Source organism: Lactuca sativa, chromosome 7, assembly GCF_002870075.4.
Source record: "Lactuca sativa cultivar Salinas chromosome 7, Lsat_Salinas_v11, whole genome shotgun sequence".
Taxonomy (NCBI): Eukaryota; Viridiplantae; Streptophyta; class Magnoliopsida; order Asterales; family Asteraceae; genus Lactuca; species Lactuca sativa.
The window spans coordinates 171012309-171030931 of record NC_056629.2 but is presented as its reverse complement, the minus strand read 5'-3'; the positions used below and the strand labels follow the sequence as shown (position 1 = coordinate 171030931).

General features: G+C 33.2%; 2 protein-coding genes across 3 annotated transcripts; one reads left to right on the top strand and one right to left on the bottom strand.

The window, feature by feature from the left end:
* The first annotated feature begins 3551 nt into the window (after window positions 1–3551).
* Window positions 3552–5923, top strand: LOC111902802 (zinc finger CCCH domain-containing protein 63). Of its 2 annotated transcripts, XM_023898611.3 has the most exons (7): window positions 3552–3686; window positions 3996–4168; window positions 4520–4686; window positions 4767–4820; window positions 5118–5234; window positions 5322–5537; window positions 5609–5923. In XM_023898611.3, the coding sequence occupies exons 2-7, from the start codon at window positions 4096–4098 to the stop codon at window positions 5804–5806; spliced, it is 825 nt and encodes a 274-aa protein (XP_023754379.1). In that variant the 5' UTR covers window positions 3552–3686; window positions 3996–4095; the 3' UTR covers window positions 5807–5923. The 2 variants fall into 2 exon arrangements, with proteins under 2 accessions (XP_023754379.1, XP_023754378.1); XM_023898610.2 differs by having other exon boundaries at window positions 3680–4168.
* Window positions 5924–6041: 118 nt separating this feature from the next.
* LOC111902801 (uncharacterized) lies at window positions 6042–9107 on the bottom strand. Its single transcript, XM_023898609.3, has 10 exons — window positions 8497–9107; window positions 8173–8326; window positions 7848–8022; window positions 7643–7758; window positions 7492–7559; window positions 7261–7385; window positions 7110–7176; window positions 6906–6977; window positions 6757–6822; window positions 6042–6220 (listed from the first exon to the last, which is right to left on the bottom strand). The coding sequence occupies exons 1-10, from the start codon at window positions 8719–8721 to the stop codon at window positions 6086–6088; spliced, it is 1203 nt and encodes a 400-aa protein (XP_023754377.1). The 5' UTR covers window positions 8722–9107; the 3' UTR covers window positions 6042–6085.
* Between the last annotated feature and the right edge of the window lie 9516 nt (window positions 9108–18623).

Sequence of the window (18623 nt, the reverse complement as noted above, 5' to 3'; positions counted from 1 at the left end):
GATCTTCCATATCGGTCTTTCCAATTTCTTGTAACGAGCTTTGAAAAATACTTGGAGGACTTGTGAATTAATCATCGTCTTCTTTATCGTTATACAGAAATTATTGGTTTAGTTAATATCCTTTAACTAGGTTTTTAATTTATTTGTTATATTAATAGACTATCATATAAATATATTCATGTATCATAAACTACGTAATTAAAATTTTATTGAATACATATTTATGATAAATAATCAAATAATCAATACACTTGTTAAAAAAATACAAATTATTTGTTGACGTGTTAGTATTATCATCCTTAAAAGAATACACTGATATAGAAGTAACTACAAAATCGATATGATACATTTTGAAATATCAATGATCATAAATTTTAACTCGTTATTAATGTATGTTTTATTTTTGTATGTAACTGGGTATTGATGAAATAAAGATTTAGTTAATGAAATGATCAAAATTATTTAGTAAGTATTTTGTAAAACAAATTTTTTTTTAATAAGAAATCACATTTAACAAATTTATTATTTCATGAATAATATTTGTTGCTTTGTCTCTATCCAACCAATTTTGACTAGTCACTCAAGCTAAGCAACTTTTTTTTTTTGTTTGTTTTGGCACATCTAATTAATTTTATAAATCTATTTATATAAGTGTATTCATTGCATTTGCAAGAGATGTTGATATCAACTCGTTTATAAATAAACTTATTGCAGCATTCGAATGAGACGGATTGTATTATTTAAATAAGTTTATATAATCTCACATATTTTCTCAATTTACAGGAGTTTGATGATATCTTTGGTATTAATCAAACAGTAGTGAAGTTAAAAAAAATATCTTCAATATGATTTGAAACTTTATAAATTATGAAATAATTTGAATAAGGATAATTTAAATTTAATATATAAAAATTCATAAACATTTATATTCCTTATACATTAGAAACATGATAATGATGTCTACAAACTCTAATCTGATTTCATGTGATGCACTCAATTTAGAATGGAATGGCCGATCAGAAAAACAAAACGATTATTCAAGAAAAATTTGTCCCTACGAAGAATTAATCTTTAGTTCTTTATAACAAGGTAGTCTCAAACCTCAACATGACAATGGATACACACCCAATTTATCCTAATAAGGTCCCTAAATGCATAATGAAACTAGATATATCGTAAAGATAAAGTAGAAATCTTTAAGTTATCACCAAAATTTACAACTTAAAATTTGGACAAAAATCAGCTCATTTGAACATGTGCTTGACCCGATACACATTAGTTTATATGCAAGCATCTAGTTTCTTATTTTACAAAAAAAAAAAGAATTTCTCTTTTGGTGATGGGGTTTCATTTTTTTAAAACCAATCGGTGATAGAAAGGATTACACATTGGTTTATTTGCAAGCATCTAGTTTCTTATTTTACCAATGTGGGATTGAGTTTGCACCCCAAAAATCGTCCCCTCTAATCCAAGTTCCGATATTGGCCTCCCCTTAACGAGAGTTCATCAGATCCAATCTTATCAAATACAATTCTTTTTCATACCGCTGTTACTTTCGGGACAGGCTCACCTGACCTGGGCCATTAGGAAGACTTTCAATACAAGGCTTCAGGATCAACTTTGTTGGACCGGGAACTATTGGGGATTGCGCCACATGCATCGACCACATCTTCCGGGCGACGACCGTAGCTCTGATACCACTTGTTAGGATCACTACTAGCCCAACCATTCTCAACATAGAAGAACAATGGGGTTTTATTTTCTAAAACCAATTAGTGATATCCATTGTCTTATATGCAAGCATCTAATTTCTTATTTTACCAATGTAGGATTGAGTTTCCACCCCAACAACAATCTGAAATGAATGGTCTGTGGTCAAGATGTTTATTATTCTTATAAGTTATTAACCTAAAAAAACAATAAATAGTTTAGATAAAGATTGTCATAAAATGACGATCAATAATACATGATTTGTCTTTTAGGTCATTTATTCGCTAATTGTATTCAATGTCCCTATTTTTTGTTTTTGTTTTTTTTTGAAGTTCTTGTTACATACAGTTAAAGTAGATATCTTGGGTGTGTTCGGCAAAACTAGCTGGTAGCGGGTAGCTTGTAGCTTGTAATGTTTTGTTACATGCTACATAAAGTAGCATTTGGATTTGAAGCGTTTTAATTAAAGTAAAACGCTAGAAGCTTGTAATGTCAAACGGAGTTTTTTGTTTTAAATGGAGCGTTTTGTCAAACGCTAGAAGCTAGAAGCTCTTAAACGCTCCGTGCCGAACACGCTCCTTATATGATATCCACTATTTCATTCGATATGACATAATTTTGTATCTAGGTCTTGACGATGATATTTCGTCTCTTGTGACATGATATCGCATATGATGATGGTGTAATTAGATTTTAGAAATGTATAATTACCTATTAACTATAATTAAAATATAAATAGTAAGCAAAAGTACATGTTATTTATTGTTTTATAACATTAACCTTTTAAATAAAAAAAAAAGGAGGAGAAGGTCGGCGAGTGGTGACTCACATTGTCACATTCCTGTTGGCAACATTTTGGCGTAACCAATGAAAGAAGCACCCATGCCCATTGCGTTTGGTGTGAAACGTCACCCCAAGAAATCCAATCTTGGTCCTTGTGGTCCCTAGCAAATTATAATTTATAAAATAAACACTCCATTAAATTAAAATCTTAATTGTTTTGAATGAACAAATTGTATGTTAAATCAACGTACTTGCACTTTATTTTAATTTTAGAAAACGCATATTTAAAATATTATCTTATAAGCCCATACACACATATAGAATCCGAAAACGGAAGTTATTATAAGGTTCTTATATAATCATATATATAAGCTTACGTCTTTAGGGTTTTTAAATGTAATTTCTAAAATTATATATACATGTTAGAAATAAGTTGTTTTCATGTAATTTATTATTTTTGAATCGCCCTAGACATAGTGGGGCCCCACAGGAAATGACATTTTTTTTTTGTAACTGTCATTTTAATTTTTCATATTTTTATCGTGATTTAAATAATCAATATTATTTTTTTTAAAACATTTCTTAAAATAAATATTGTGATTTGTAAGGAGAAAATAATTATTAATCTTAAACAGATTATAGATCCTTAACGTCTCGTAGGGGTCGCATAGCTAAACGGTCTAGATCCTTCCACGTGTCATCCAGGAGAATACTTTCCCGCCTTAACGGCGACGATTTTTCCATAAAACATTATAATATTATTTTAAAAATAAAAGCTAATATTAACCACATTAAAAATATATAGAAAAAAAATCATATTTTCCACCGGCATGCTTTTATCTTAATTAATAAAAGGACATTAATAAAAGGACAATGACATATTTATATATTTTTTTATCTATTTGGCAGATACTTTTTAATCCTTATAAACAAAGTATTCATTTATGACTTATGTATATATATTAATAATTTTTTTATACAAATTAAACATGTACGTAAGAATTGACAAAAATAACTTCTTTTGTATACATAAAATTCATTAGGAAATTACTAAAATCCCCTTTATTCGCAGAACCCGATTCCTGGATTCCAGGGACATTTTTGTCAATTACTAGTCGACATTATTTCAGTATTTACGTGAAAAACAAACTTTACTTAATGACACTAGAATTTCATGATCAAAGATCGAGAAGGTACAAAATTTGAAATTTCCGAATAAAATTTCTAGAGAGAGAACGTAGATTTGTTTTGAAAAAGAATATTTTGGCAGATTTTCCATTCATTACATTGATTGATCATTCATAAATCTAAGCGTGGTGTTGAGATTTCCTTGTTTTCTTCATTGTATTTCATCTTTTTTCTGAACTTGATCATCATCATCATCGACAGCGGATAAATTTCCATTTGTTTCTGTTTTGGGTTTTCCCGTAATCGATCGAAATCTGATATCAGATTTTGTTAGTATCTGGATTTTTGATTGAAAGTTTTTAACTTAATTTTAGGCGTTGATTGGTTTTTGGCGAAGAACACACGGAACAGAGAAAAACACTTTGCAAACAATTTGTTTCTATACGTTTTATCTTTCGGATAATAGATTTTGGTATGCCGGAAAATCGGCGTGTTCAGAGGAACAATTCTTCCATCTCCAATTCTTCGTTGAATCATAACATTGAAGGTACAAAATGCATTATCCTCGTCTTTAATTTCTACAACTTTTACATTCTTCGTAAGTAATTTTGCTTAAATTTCAAGCAAAAATGGTCTGTATGCTCCGATCATATCCCGATTGCTTCAATTTCGTTTTCGTTTTGTAAACCCTGTTATCGCCCACTGTTTTACTTTGATTTCCCCCAATTTTTCTCTGTTTATACCCTGCATCTAGATTTTTACATCAATTTGTCTTTGTAATTTCAGTCTGAAAAGTAACAAATGATCGTAAATTCGTTGAATTTGTGTTAGTCGGAGGCTTTATTAACTTGAATCATGTGAAATTTCTTTATTTATAACTTGAATTCTGGGATTTTAGAAGCTATAAGGCGATTGAGAATTCACTCAGATGGGAAAGAAGATGAAACTGATTCAACAGTGTATCCAGATCGACCTGGAGAACCCGATTGCATATATTATTTAAGAACTGGAGCGTGTGGCTATGGTGATAACTGTAGGTTTAATCATCCAACTTACAATGCTCAGGTATAAAAAAAAAAATCATAAATTTATGGAAATTTTCTTTCTGATCTATACTCGATTCTCATTTGTTTATCAATTTACAGATGAATCATCATGGAGGTGACCTCCCAGAAAGAATTGGAGAGCCAGATTGTGTTGTAAGTTTCTTCATAATCCTACTTGTTTATGTTTAATGTTTGCAATCTCTTGTTGGATTTTATTTCCATTTGTGTGATTATTTGATTCTTTTAAGTGATGCATGTTATTTTGTATAAGGGCAATATGGTAATTTAAAAGTTTTGTTCTATCATGTCATCATGTCATGTTCAGTCATCCTCTTACCAAATGGTACGATGATAATCATGTCTAGAGTGTACCAGAAGTTACATTAGGTAGTAAATATAAGAAAACCGATTATTTAGATAAATGTGAAATTACCAAACTACCCTTTTCAGTATTTTTTGAAGACGGGTACTTGCAAATACGGATCGACATGCAAATACAATCACCCCCGTGATAGGCGTGGTTTAGGACCGGTTGTGTTAAACATGGTCGGGCTACCTATGCGACAGGTACCTTATTTTTTTTATTTTAATATTATTATTTTTTTTCTTTTTAAATAACGTATTTAGAAATTTAAATTAAAAAAATGTTTTTAGGACCAAAAATCATGCTCTCATTATCTACGAACCGGATCATGTAAATTTGGAGTCACATGCAAGTTCCACCACCCACAACCACCGTTAGAACCAACATCCCACGGCGGTGGTCCACCACCGTGGCCATATCCGACCCCCCAAACTTACTTTCCGGTCATGCTGCCGCCCTCTACCGCCACCCATGGGTGGAGCCCGGTTGGCCTTCCATTAAGACCCGTAAGTTGAATTTTTTTAACAAGAGTTTGAATTGTGTTTGTGAAGTTGACTATTTGACTTTTTGAATACAGGGTCAACCCGTGTGTTCGTATTATAGTCTTTATGGGATTTGCAAATACGGGCCGGGTTGTAAATATGATCACCCTGTGATGGTATATTCATACAATTACCCCATGGGGATGAATATGATGACATCATCAGTCCTCCCATACGCAACAAGTAATGGAAAGTTATCTACAAATGATTCTTCTCAATCTCATTCTGATTAAAAGTTGGAATATCGTTTTGTTATTTGTGTTTTTGTTTTTGTCGAAAAAAACTACACTTTATCACTATTGTTTATACTTTATATACCTTTCGATATAAATTATTTACAATTTGTTGGATTTTATTTCTTTAAAAATATGATAGAAGGGTGTCTATTTGGAGCATAGTTTAAGACGCAAGATGTTTGAGTATTTGGATTTTTTAGAAAAAATAAAAAAAAAGAATTACAAGTTATGATGAAAACAAAAATAGAGAGGGTTAAAATGGTCATTTTGGTTTCTTCACTCCATGTCTTTTTCAGGCCCTAAATACATGGTGCAAGAAATTGATATGAATATGATGAAGGATCCAATGAAACCACCAAACGTAGGGGTTACCCTTGATGATGCTATACCCCATAACTGTGATAATGCCACCTGTCATGATATAAAATATATTCATTTTTATTTTATATATTTAATTAAATAGATTAACTAATCTAAAACTTATAGTAAACTAGTATTCAAATATAACTAGGATGTAAAATCAATCTCATCTCTAATAGTCAAATGTATTTAATTCTTTTTTTCCAAATAATAAAAAGTTTTGAAAAATAAAACTACCCCAGATTAGAAAAATGAGATTTGATTGCTATTTAAGTCAATTTAACTTTTTAGAGGAATATATATTTTTCATGTTATTATTGGTGAGGGGAGCTGAACTTCAAAAAAAAAAAAAAAAAAAAAAAAAAAACTTTTCAGAAAAAGTTGGGTGAATTATTTGCATGCCAGAAATGGGTGCAATAAAAATTAAAAAAGAGAAAGGATTCTTTATGTTTCCTGAAATATTCTTTCATAATTTTCCAAATCCCTCTTATATAATATAATTGTGACATTCTGATAATATTCAACAAGAAGTAAAGTAAACAAAAATAATAAAATAAAAAAAAAAAAACTCTGGAACATTTATGTACCTCAAGATATTGAATATTTGCAACTTTGCTAGTTTTCTCAAGCTGAAGCGCACGTGCTAAAAACAACTGCAATTTGTTAAAGCCAATATTAATTTTAAGATATAAAATTTTAAGCCAAAAATAAAAACATAATTTAATCAAAATTCCACCTCAGCAACAAACGCCAATATGGCAAGTATAATCATAAGAAAGAAAGAATAGAAGCTAGGAAGCACAAAATCCTACAAGAAAAAAACATTCAAAGATATAAGTTGCATTTAGAAATATAATTTTTTTTTTTTTTTTATTTCTGTAAACTGCCATTTATAAAATATCAAAATCATATAAATTTTTTTGTAAAATGAATATCTTACTTCAAATGTGATCATGCATATTGCTGCAGCAGGAGTAGAGACTAAACCAAATGAAAATATAGTCACCCTGAAATAAAAAAAATAAAAATAAAAAATAGAAATTTTGTTTAGATAAATATGTTGAAAGTAGATTGCCTATTTTAGCACTTACACAGGTTGATCAGACTGTTTAGCTCCAGCCCTTATAAAACAGTAGCTCATTCCACCAGTCAATGATGATAATAAACCAATCAAAAACACATAAAAATAATGTATTCCATCTACTTGTTCACCTCCCTACACAAGTTCATAGAGATATAAGATATGTAAAAGGGTAAGAATGTCATTTTGAACTTTTATAGTTTCATGACAATAAAAGATCCAAAAGGATTTATTAACTCACTTCTGTACCTTGCACGCTGACCATTGATCTGATGATGAAGATTACACCAAAGAAACTGGAAACAATGGCTGAGAAAGAAGATGCAAGTTATTCACAATCAGGTTTTGTGTTTTGTCAATTGTCATTTTCTCATATGTAATTGTTACTTTACCTGCTATTTCTGCAAGTTTTAGATTCTCATGAAGAATGAATCTTGCAGATATTGAAGCTGTTAATGGAATTGTAAAGCTCAAGAGCATGGATTGAGACAATGGTAATCTCTGGATGCTGTAAAAGAGAAGTGTCATTTAGATATGTGAGATTTTTTGCACTATGATGAACATTGATGTTACATGAATATTAAGAACAGGAATTACCAGTAGATGAAAGTTATTAAAGAAATAGAGCCAGTAACAGCTCTTGAAACAAATAGACTTGTGGCATTTACAGGTCCAAATAATGGCTGTGAGCTTCTTCTTAACCACATGAATGATAATGCTGAGATAATTATGCATCTTGTAAATGCTATCTCAAATAGGGGAATTGCTTGAGCTGTTAATTTAAACAAAAACAAAAACAAATCAAGTGGAGGATTCAGATCAAGTATGATGTTATCATGATTCATGGATACGGAATTCTAATCTGTACGAAATCAAATATGCATTTCACTTTTCTAGCAATACATAGAAGGAAATCACTAACCAGAGAACACATTGGAAAGAATTGTCATGATACAGTAGACAGAAGACGATAACGCCATGCATACCAAACCAGAATATCTAGATCCACTCCATGACCACATTATGAACTGTGTAAATGGTGATGTTTCCGATTCAGTTAATCTCGGAATTTGGTCCTGCAACATCCATAATTAATCCAGATGATTATGTGTTGGAGAAAACAATTAAATCATCAATAGCGAGCTCTAGTTATGTGAAGAACAGAGTCGACTCAGATTAATAACCAAGGAATCCGAGTTAAACTACTACTCTATTGTCATTTAGGCATGAAATATATGAAAATCACCTTGTTAGTTTTCCGTTTAGGGTACGAGACAGAGAAGATATCGAGTCTGGGCTTCTCCGGCTGCTGCGTCAAAAGAGGTGTTATCTGATCATCCGAAACCGCTTCCGAACCTAAATCCAAACCGGCGGTGGATGCCATTTCCACCATAAGAGCATGATCTAGCTCTTTCGCATTTATTCCTCCGCCGATGCTAATCATGCCATCATTAGCATCTGTAGAATCCATATCGGAGAAAATAAAAAACCTGAATTCTACGCAAAATTGATCGAACTAGAGAAATAAACAAGCTGTAACAGCTGAAATGTTGTAGCGTGTGGGGATTACAGACAAATGTGTGAAAATGACGAGATAAAATAGTAATTTGCAGAGAAGAGGAGAAGGAAGATCGTTTTAATGGTGTTTAGCATGGAAATCGAGAGTGACACGTCAACGCTTGCCAAGCTGGCAAAATGGCGCTAAGGGGAGCCAAATTGGCAGTGCACAGAGCACGTAAAGAGTGCCAGCTCGGCTTCAAGCTAACACACTTGTTGAGCTTGTAAATAATGTTAACAATTTTTTTTTTGTGTTTTCAACACTAACAATAATTTTGAAAACTCAAAAAAATCTATCAACTTATTTATAGAACCTATTAAAATGCATCAATGTTATTTAGAATATTTTTTATTTGTTATATTTGATGCACCCAAGTCTAGAGAGAAGTGGTGATTTGTTGTTAACAAATGAAATGTTAGGATCATATGTAATCCGTTGACTCTTGAAGCCCAAGTTAGAGTGTGTAAACTTAAAATAGTGATGAGGTGATTTGTGAGTGACTGAATGAGAGTAAAATTGTTCAGGGATTCCTCCTTTTAAGAAGATATTTATAGTGTTAATATGGGAAACAATTAAGTTTTGCCTACTCATACATGATACAATCCCTTTTGCTTGCTTGATGTGCTTTCTACCGAGTGGTAATTGTGTGAGAACAAAAATATGGTTGCGCAAGGACAAGGTTTGAAAACTCAAACCTTGAATTAATGCTTAAGATTAATGTTTGCTTCTGGTTAAGTGTTCCAGTCAAGTCTGGCAAGACCAGTCGAGACTTGAAGATGAAAATCAACAAAGTACTTCAAGTATTAAATATGGAACAATGAGTACAATCAAGGTAAAGACAATAAATGAACAAGTAGAATGTTTGAAAGAGTTTGATTTGAGAGAAAAGTGAAAGTGAAATAGATTCAAATATAACTAGATTTGGAGTAACAATCCGTCGTATATTCTTGTCATTAAACACTCCTTATATAGGAAAAGGACGTACAACTTACCAACCGAAATGCATACAAAGGAATGGATAAACAAGTTACTTCTGACACTCTGATTTATCCTAATTGACAAAAGACTAAGTCCTATGTAAGGTTACATCAAACAAAAAGACAAGAATAATAAATGCTCCATATAGTTTCAGATTAATTCTCCATCTCGGACCACCTTCACTCCTGACACAGATTCCATCTCTAACCACAAGCTTATCTCGTACCTCAACACACCTCGGACTCAAGACTGACATCGGATCTTCTTGGAGTGATTTCTAGAGGTCCACTTTCAGGTTCTAACAGATTATAGCACATATTTATATAGGCTGGAGAAGTTGGCGTCACTCATCCATGTTGTGAGTCCGAGATTGTAAGTTGGGGTAGAGCCTAGACTTGGATTTGGGATAGGTCGAGTTGGAGCCATGCCCGTTCGTGAGGTACACTTCTAAGTTACAACAGTCGGAGGCCTATAATCAAAAGCTTGTTTGAGAATGTGTGTCAGACTTAAATCCAACAATATTTTACCTCATTTAAGATGTAGAAGTTTCGTGGTTTGAAATGTTGTTTTCGGAAGGATAGTATCTTTGTTACGATGGTTGTTCATATTGCTCAATGCGTGTGTATATACATACATACATTCATATATATATATATATATATATATATATATATATATATATATATATATATATATATATATATATATATTATACACACACACTGAGAGAGAGAGAGAGATCAGGACCAATATTGTCAAAATATGTGGAGGGGAGCGTAGAAATAAAAAAATGAACTTATTAGATGCATCATCCTCCTCATTCCAACCAAAACATTTGGGAGAGAGCTAGATGGTTTAGGAGATGGCGATTTCATGAAGAACCATCCTCTAGAGTGGGAATAAATCAGGTGGTGATCATCCAGTTCAAGGATTGGAAGCAATCTAGGGTTTAAGGTATGATTCCTCCTCTATTTACCTTAATTTCAGATTTGGAGCATCAGATGGAAGTTTAGGTCGATTTCATAATTAGTTTTATACTAGGGTTTTAATTTCTAACCTTTTGAAGGTTGTTGATGTGGTTCTAAAACCAGACAGATCAATCCCTTTGATAGATTTTGTATTTGGGTAATAATATTTCCAAAAGCCCAAGATACCTAAATGATAATCATGAAGTAGTCAAGTTTTTTCCTAATTGATTCTATGATCATTGATGTAGATTTGTTGCAATAAATCCTTCAAGGAGCACAAACTGTAACATTCCAAAAATACAAGGAAAAAATTTCATTTTCAAAATAAATAAAACCATTCCATAAACTTCACAAGTCATATAATCTAGAACATTAGTATATTGTTTTCATAAAAATATCAGAGTAATCCCAAAATCTCATAGTGCAAAAATCATTGGTGGTTTCAATGTAATCAAGCTGGCTCCTTTCCCTTTGTTGCTATGTCGGTTTATTGGTCAGTTCTCTAGGTGTTGCTTGAAACATCCCAAAAACACGGTCTAAAAATTTCATTTTAATTTAATAATAAAAACCGTAGTTATCATACGTCATAGAAAAATCACAAACAATGTATCTCATAATACTATCAACTGTCATGAATATTAGAGTATAGACATCCCAGGCTGATCAAATGGTGTGTGCACTGCAACCTTCCCGAGCTCCTCTTTTGAAACCTAAAGTACCTAAAACCAAAATTGAAAACTGTAAGAACGAAGCTTAGTGAGTCTCCCCAAATTACCACATACCATAAAATAACACATATAGCACATATTGGGTCTTGCCCACTGCATCGGTCCTCGCCCGGCATCGGACCGAAGTCCGGACTAACTTGGGCCCCGCCCACTGCATCTGCAGTCGGCGGGGCCCAAGTTATTCTGGACTTCGGCCTTCGGGTGTGCGTCATGGTTGGATTCCGACTATAAAACCTAGGTAGCAGCAAGAAACAAGACCATTAAACTTTCCCCAGAGATTGTGCCCCGGGAGCAAGCTCCGATGATCAAGTTAGATCGCTAGTGTAGAAAGAGTTTGCTCCATCTAGCGAGATGAAATAAACTGTGCAGAGACAAAGATGTCTCCATAAAAGAGTAAGATGTTGAAGTGAGTAAAGAATACTTACCTGGGGTGCTGGGATGATGCTTCTATTTATAGGAATGGAAGGGTAGGGCTTCACAATATTATATTAGCTAGTTGACTAGCCTTTAATATAATTTAAGATATTACTCCCTTTGTGAGATCTTCTTAGTTACACATAACTTTTAGAATATATTCCATATTCAATCTGACTTGTCCTTCCATCCTTCTTTTCTACTCTTCCTTTCCACTCTAATCTAGCACTTGTTTATCTTATGCAAAGCGGATTCTTGGACGCTTATTAGACTAGGACCTTTAGGTGATAAAGCTAAGTACGTGCCTGGAGTTTTCCATATCAATATTGGTGCCATTCGTGATATTATTCAGAGCAATATAATCTAGCAACCATAGCAGGAACTTCAGAGGAAATGAGACATAACAAAAAGGAAAACACCAGCAAAATCAATAAAAAAACTTATCCAATTGACAACAACATATCCATATTCATCGTAGAAAAAACACACACAACAGGTTCTATCTTCCAAAAGACTTTACTTGCAAGTTGCAACACATATTACATAATATATCCTAAAATTCATGTCCAACTAAGAAGATCTGGCAAAGGGAATAATATATTAATATTATATTAATGGCTAGTCAACTAGCTAATATAATATTGTGAAGCCTTGCCTTTCCCTTCCTATAAATAAAAGCATCAACCTAACACCCTAGGTAAGTATTCTTTACTCACTTCAACCTCATACTCTTTTATGGAGACATCTTTGTATCCGTACAATTTGTTTCATCTGGCTAGGTGGAGCAGACTCCTTTTACACTAGCGATCTAACCTGATCGTTGGAATTTGCTCCCTGGGCACAGTCCTTGTTGCAAGTTTAATTGTAACCCCCGCAAAATCGAGCTAAACATTTAAGATATAATATAAGTTTCGTATTAATAAAAATAGGAAAAATCGACCGAATTGTCCGTAAATTGTAAAAATAAGTGCGCCAAAACACACACACACGCATATATATAGTACCATTCGTAATTTGGTATGTTTCCTTTTAGCCCCTTAGCACTTAATTTGTTTACATTTTGGTCCCTAGCTAGTACGTGGGGCATACTCTATGAGTACGCTTAGCGTACTAGCCCATTAGCTAGTCGCAGATTCACCCACGTACGTTGGGCGTACGTAGGAGTATGCTGGGTGTACGCAAGGATTGGGCAAACCCTAATTTTTAGGGTTTGCACCATATTTAAACAACTTAAACCACATTTGGACATTTTATTGATCAGCCTCCATCACCTATACCCTGAAAACGAAACCCTAAGTGCCTCTTGTGAGTTTTGAGATTGAAAGTGAGATTTTAGAGGTGTTTTAGTTAAAGAAAAAGAACTCTTGGTGGTTGCTTGGGAGTAGCTTGGGCTTGTAGATCTAGATTCATCATCATCTTTGCAAGTCATTTGAGGTATAAAGTTCTTTACTTGATGGTTCATTATGTTAGATCTAGTTTTTGGACCATGTTTATGCATTTTTGGGTCTTTTGAGCTAGAGTTGAGGTTTTAATCTACTCCAAAAGCCATAGATGTTAGATCATAGCTCCACGGAGGTCTATTGTTCATAAAAAAGGAAGATTTATGAAAGATATTGGTCCATGCAAGTGTTAAGAGCCTTATTAAGCTTTTTTTTTTAGTATTAAGTCCCATTAAGTCATGCATGGGTGTAAAGTTGCCAACTTTACGTTTAAGTCACTCTTTAGGATCAGATTTGAGAGTTAGGCTAGAGGTCTCAACTGATTAAGTGCTTAATGGAGTGGATTGGTAGTTTGGGGAGTATGTTGTGATGGGTTTTGGTCATAAGACATCCTATGTGCTCATACAAACCCTAAAGCTCGGATCTAGGTTTCTCTATTGTACATACTTTGAATCCAAGACTTGAACCCTAATTCTAGCATATGGAAATCGGAATTCACATGTAATTAGGTTTAAGAACATACCTTGATTGTTATATAGCAATAACAATCCAATTCCTCCTTGAATTGACCTTGGAAAGCAGAGAGTCACAAGTGTCACTCCTCTAATGGCTTACAAACACCATAAGCAAGTGGAGAAGGTATAAAGAGAGAGGAGGGAGGTTAGAATTCGTATCTAGGACTTCTTGGGAAGGGATACCCGAATTCATGACCTTGGGGTTGTTTATATAGGTGTAGAGATAGGGTTTCAGTCATTATCTTTATCTAGTTGATTATCCATTAAGCAACTAATAAGATAATCCTTGAATCCTTATCATACTCGAATTCTAAGGCTTTCCAACCTTAAATTCGTTCACCACACTTATAAGATAATCCTTACCTTATTTTGTAACTATCACATAATTACAAATCAGCCCCTCTAGTTTAATTAATTACATTTGATCACAAAACTAATTCTTAATTAATTATTGACCAATATTAATTAAACAAATATGATTTCTCCTTTAATATATTATTCTTATAACATATTAATAAATCATATTATCCTCTCTCTCTTTATTCATTTCTCCAATCAAGTTGCTTTGGTGAAGGCAACCCAAAAGGACCATGCACCATCGGGTCAAGTACATACCAAAATAGTTATGGACTTAGACACTAATCCAACAGTCTCCCACTTGGATAAGTCTAACAACTATTCTGCGTATGACTTCGGATCCCGATCTGCAATCGTAGCTTTCCAAAGCCGCTGTCAACTCTGATCATATCAAATACGCGTGTCCTTAGATAAGGGATCATATATTCCTCCATTCTAGATATCATATAAGATATGATTTCAAATCATTCTCTTTGTACTATATCTCGATTCCCGATTTATGACGACTGACTAATTGAACAAATCAAATTAGCCCTAGCCAGGCCGAGCATTTACGTTTGTCATCACTAAACCATCGAGGGGCCCAAAGATATCGCTTTTATCCTACTTTGAATAAAAGGAACGGATAAACTTTGATACAATGCTCGCTTGCACTCACTCACCGAATTACACACAATAATATGTTTTATAACACCAAGTTACTGGTGCATTTACATATTATCAATGTGTAACCGATTTGCAAGATACAACTCACACATCTCGGTTTCAAGCATATAAGATGTTATCGTCTCACTAATCACTCGTGATACAATCCATGGAGTGATCCAAGTGAGCGTGGGTCTAATCCAATGCTCAAATCACATTCATAAGCACTCATGAACGTTGCAGCAAACATTTGCTTATGTCTAATACTTTTCTAGACATTCCACACACCAATTCACGACAGTCTTCATTCATACCTACTTCCAACATATGAACGACTGTGGCCCGTTTGAATAATTCGATTATTCTTAATAAACTCAATTATTCTGGAAGTCAAAACATGCAAATGTGAAACACAAGAATAATACTAATCCCATATGGCCTCAAACCTTTGAGTATAAATAAAACACCTTTTATTTATCACCATATTGATTACTCATTATTTGTCGTTTCGGGTAATCAACTTCTTACTTGAATTCCAACACTTGTCCCATGCTCCTAGCATGCACACAATGTTTACCTATGGTTCTTACTTTGTGAAACAGATCACATTGAACACATTTCCAATCCTTCTCATTTCACAACTCCAAATCCGTTTTTCATAAGTTAAAGAATATCAAATTCTTGTTACTTATAGAATATGCTAGATTCTAACATTCTATGCAACTTATCCTTTCGTAATGTCACTGCACCAAAGTCACAAAGACTATTGCCAATGATATTACAAAATCCTCTATCGGAGATTGTTACAAGACAATTCCATAGACGTGATGTCTCTCACTCAAAGTACATTCTTTGAACATCCTTTTGCATAGAAGTTTCTAATCTAATCATAGATTTCTCAATATTCAATTCCCAATATGGACACTCTTCCATATGTTCCATATGACAACTTATTCTTAATAGAATCTTATCTATTCGTAATGATGTCGATACGGTCCATCCAATATGGAAACATTTCCATATTTTCCAATACTATACTTCCAACTACTCACAAGCAACCAATCCTCGTCGAACTTTGGATTGTCCTTTGATAGTTGTTTAATTGTTTTAGTCAAAACCAATTCTAGTCCCTTTTCCCTCTAAATGCGCTCGACATTTGGAAAATTTTAGAATGGTCAAACATTAAAGCATTTGCAATCGATCCTATACCCGAAGCGTATGGGACACGACACATAATGTTTTATTTGCTATGTTCTCAAAATTTGAATTGTGAAGAGGGATGCCGTAATCATAATCGAAATTTTAAGAACACACTATGTACCTTTGACTAAATTTATTAACATTTCTCAACCTAATCCTTTAGATTTGAAATGAAGCATAATATTCTCTCCCTTAATTATAGCAAAACAACCTTTCAACTCTTACAACTTTGCAAAGTATGACTCTTGTTTTTCTATAATTAATATTGCTAACCTTGCAATACTTTCCTTAATAATCATATAATCATAACATTTATGTTCCCACTATCATGATGATTATTATAAAACATAACACTTATGCTCCCACTAGCTTCGACATGTATTCATAAACATCTTAACTTTCAGAAAACAATACTTATTGAATTTCTTAAGTTCATGTTTCTAATACTTAGTGCTTTGATAATCCTTTATCAATGCTTCTTGAACTTATACACCTTTGCCTTCGATAGTTCATATGTGTGTCTAAACAATTAAGACTAATTGCCAAACCTCACAATTCAAATTATGGAAAGGGATGCCGTAACCATAATTGAATTCGAGAATGCAATTTTACAATCACTATCTTCTTAAAATCTGTCTTAGTGAAAGCATTTCCTCACAATCATTTTCATGAAGGAGGAAATCTTATGACACTTAGATTTAAACAGTGTATTTGTTCCTATCCATGTGAATTTGTCAAAACCAAGGTTTACGACAAATTCAAACTCTTATGGATCGAACTTTCCTGATCTCGATTTCTTGCCTTTATGGTAGCACAGCTGCCCACCAAGTCTTCCAAGTAGTTAAGCAGCTCACCCTTTCCTATCAATGTACCTTTCATTGATTAAGGTGCTTTGCCTTTTATGCGTTCAAAATGAGAACTCATAGAACTCACACGCATAATTAACTCGATTGGATTGGCACATAATCAAAATAATGTCAACACGATAGGTTGTAAACCTCAACTCGTGTGCTAGTGATGATCGATAAGGTTTATTTGATTTGTTCTTGAAACCTTTCAAGACCATTAAGACTCCCACTGACTCCTTGACATATAAGATTCTCTTGTCAAAAAACCATTTCTTGACAAACAAATATTCAAGAGTTAGTGTAGCTTTTATCAAAAGACTTCATAAATTGGTCCTAGTTGGTCTTTGTCTTATCCAAGACATCACAACTTTCCACATTTAATGAAAGTTATAAACCTTTAATACTTTTCACTCATTGTCACAATCTTAACTTTAAGACTTGTTATTGGAACGAAGTATGATAGACTTCTTGATTTAACCATTTCTTCAATTCTTGATTCCTCTTCTTAGACATACAATTGTACTAAGACTCACTTAGAGGATCAATTGAGATATGGTTCTTAATCACTAAGACATATCATAAAGCATAAAAGCTACTCTCCCTTCTTCTTAGAATGGAGAAACTTTTATATTTCTGCCTACTTGATTCTTCTTATTCGTTCTGCTATTGATCTAAACCCTTTAATCAATTCAGAATTACACATAATCTTGTAAGTATAATCATATTTACTAAGCCTTTAGTAAATCATGACGAATGTCTTTGTTATTCTTATGGTGAACTTGATCAACACACTACTTTGTGTACTTGATCTCCTAGTCCTTCACTTGACACTTTGTCAATGAATTTGTCTAATTTCCAAATATGAGATTTCTCATTCATCGTGCAACCAAGTTGCATGATTCCAAATTTCTGTCCGATTGAAATTTTGGGCGATGAGAAACTCTCCCTATTTGGTAAATTCTTGACATTTCCATAAATAACATAAACAAGAATCATATCCATTCGTTGTAGAAATATTCAAACATCGATTTTCATAATGATTTCATTGTAAGGAAATAAACAATTAAATAAATAAGTCAAACAAAATTTATTTTATTTATAAAAGCAGCGGAAAAAATTTGTCCTTACAATGCAAAATCCATTGAAAACTATGTACAAAAGAAAATTTCTAACAACTCTATCATAACTTTCTAAGCTCAAAATCTAATCTTCAAGTCCATGCGATCGAGATCCATCTCTTGTGATTAGATTCATCTTGCTCTCTTATCAAGCTTCCTTTCTTTTCACCGACCCTACAAAACACTCAAATGTAATCTTATTACATCATGTATTAAGAATCAATGAGTAGGAACTTAATGGAGTTAGATAGTGGATTTTTTCTTAAAGTGCAGTCATACCTTTGACTCTCCCATCTCTTAGATCTCTTAGGTAATTAGGGCAACTTCGTCTCCAATGCCCCTTCTCTTGGCAATAAAAGCAAATTGACTCTTTTGGAACAACACATGGAACTACTTCAGACATCGCCTTTCTCTTATGATCAAACTTTTCGATCATTGCATGTCTTTCATTGCCATTGTCTATATCCATAGAGGTCTTGAAGGCAGATTCACCAATCAACTTTGCTTTTCTATTGCGCCAAACCATTGCTGATTCGGCAGCAATAAGCATATAGGTGAGATCTATAAGGGTCACGTTGTGGTTCGTCATATAGTACTCTCTTACG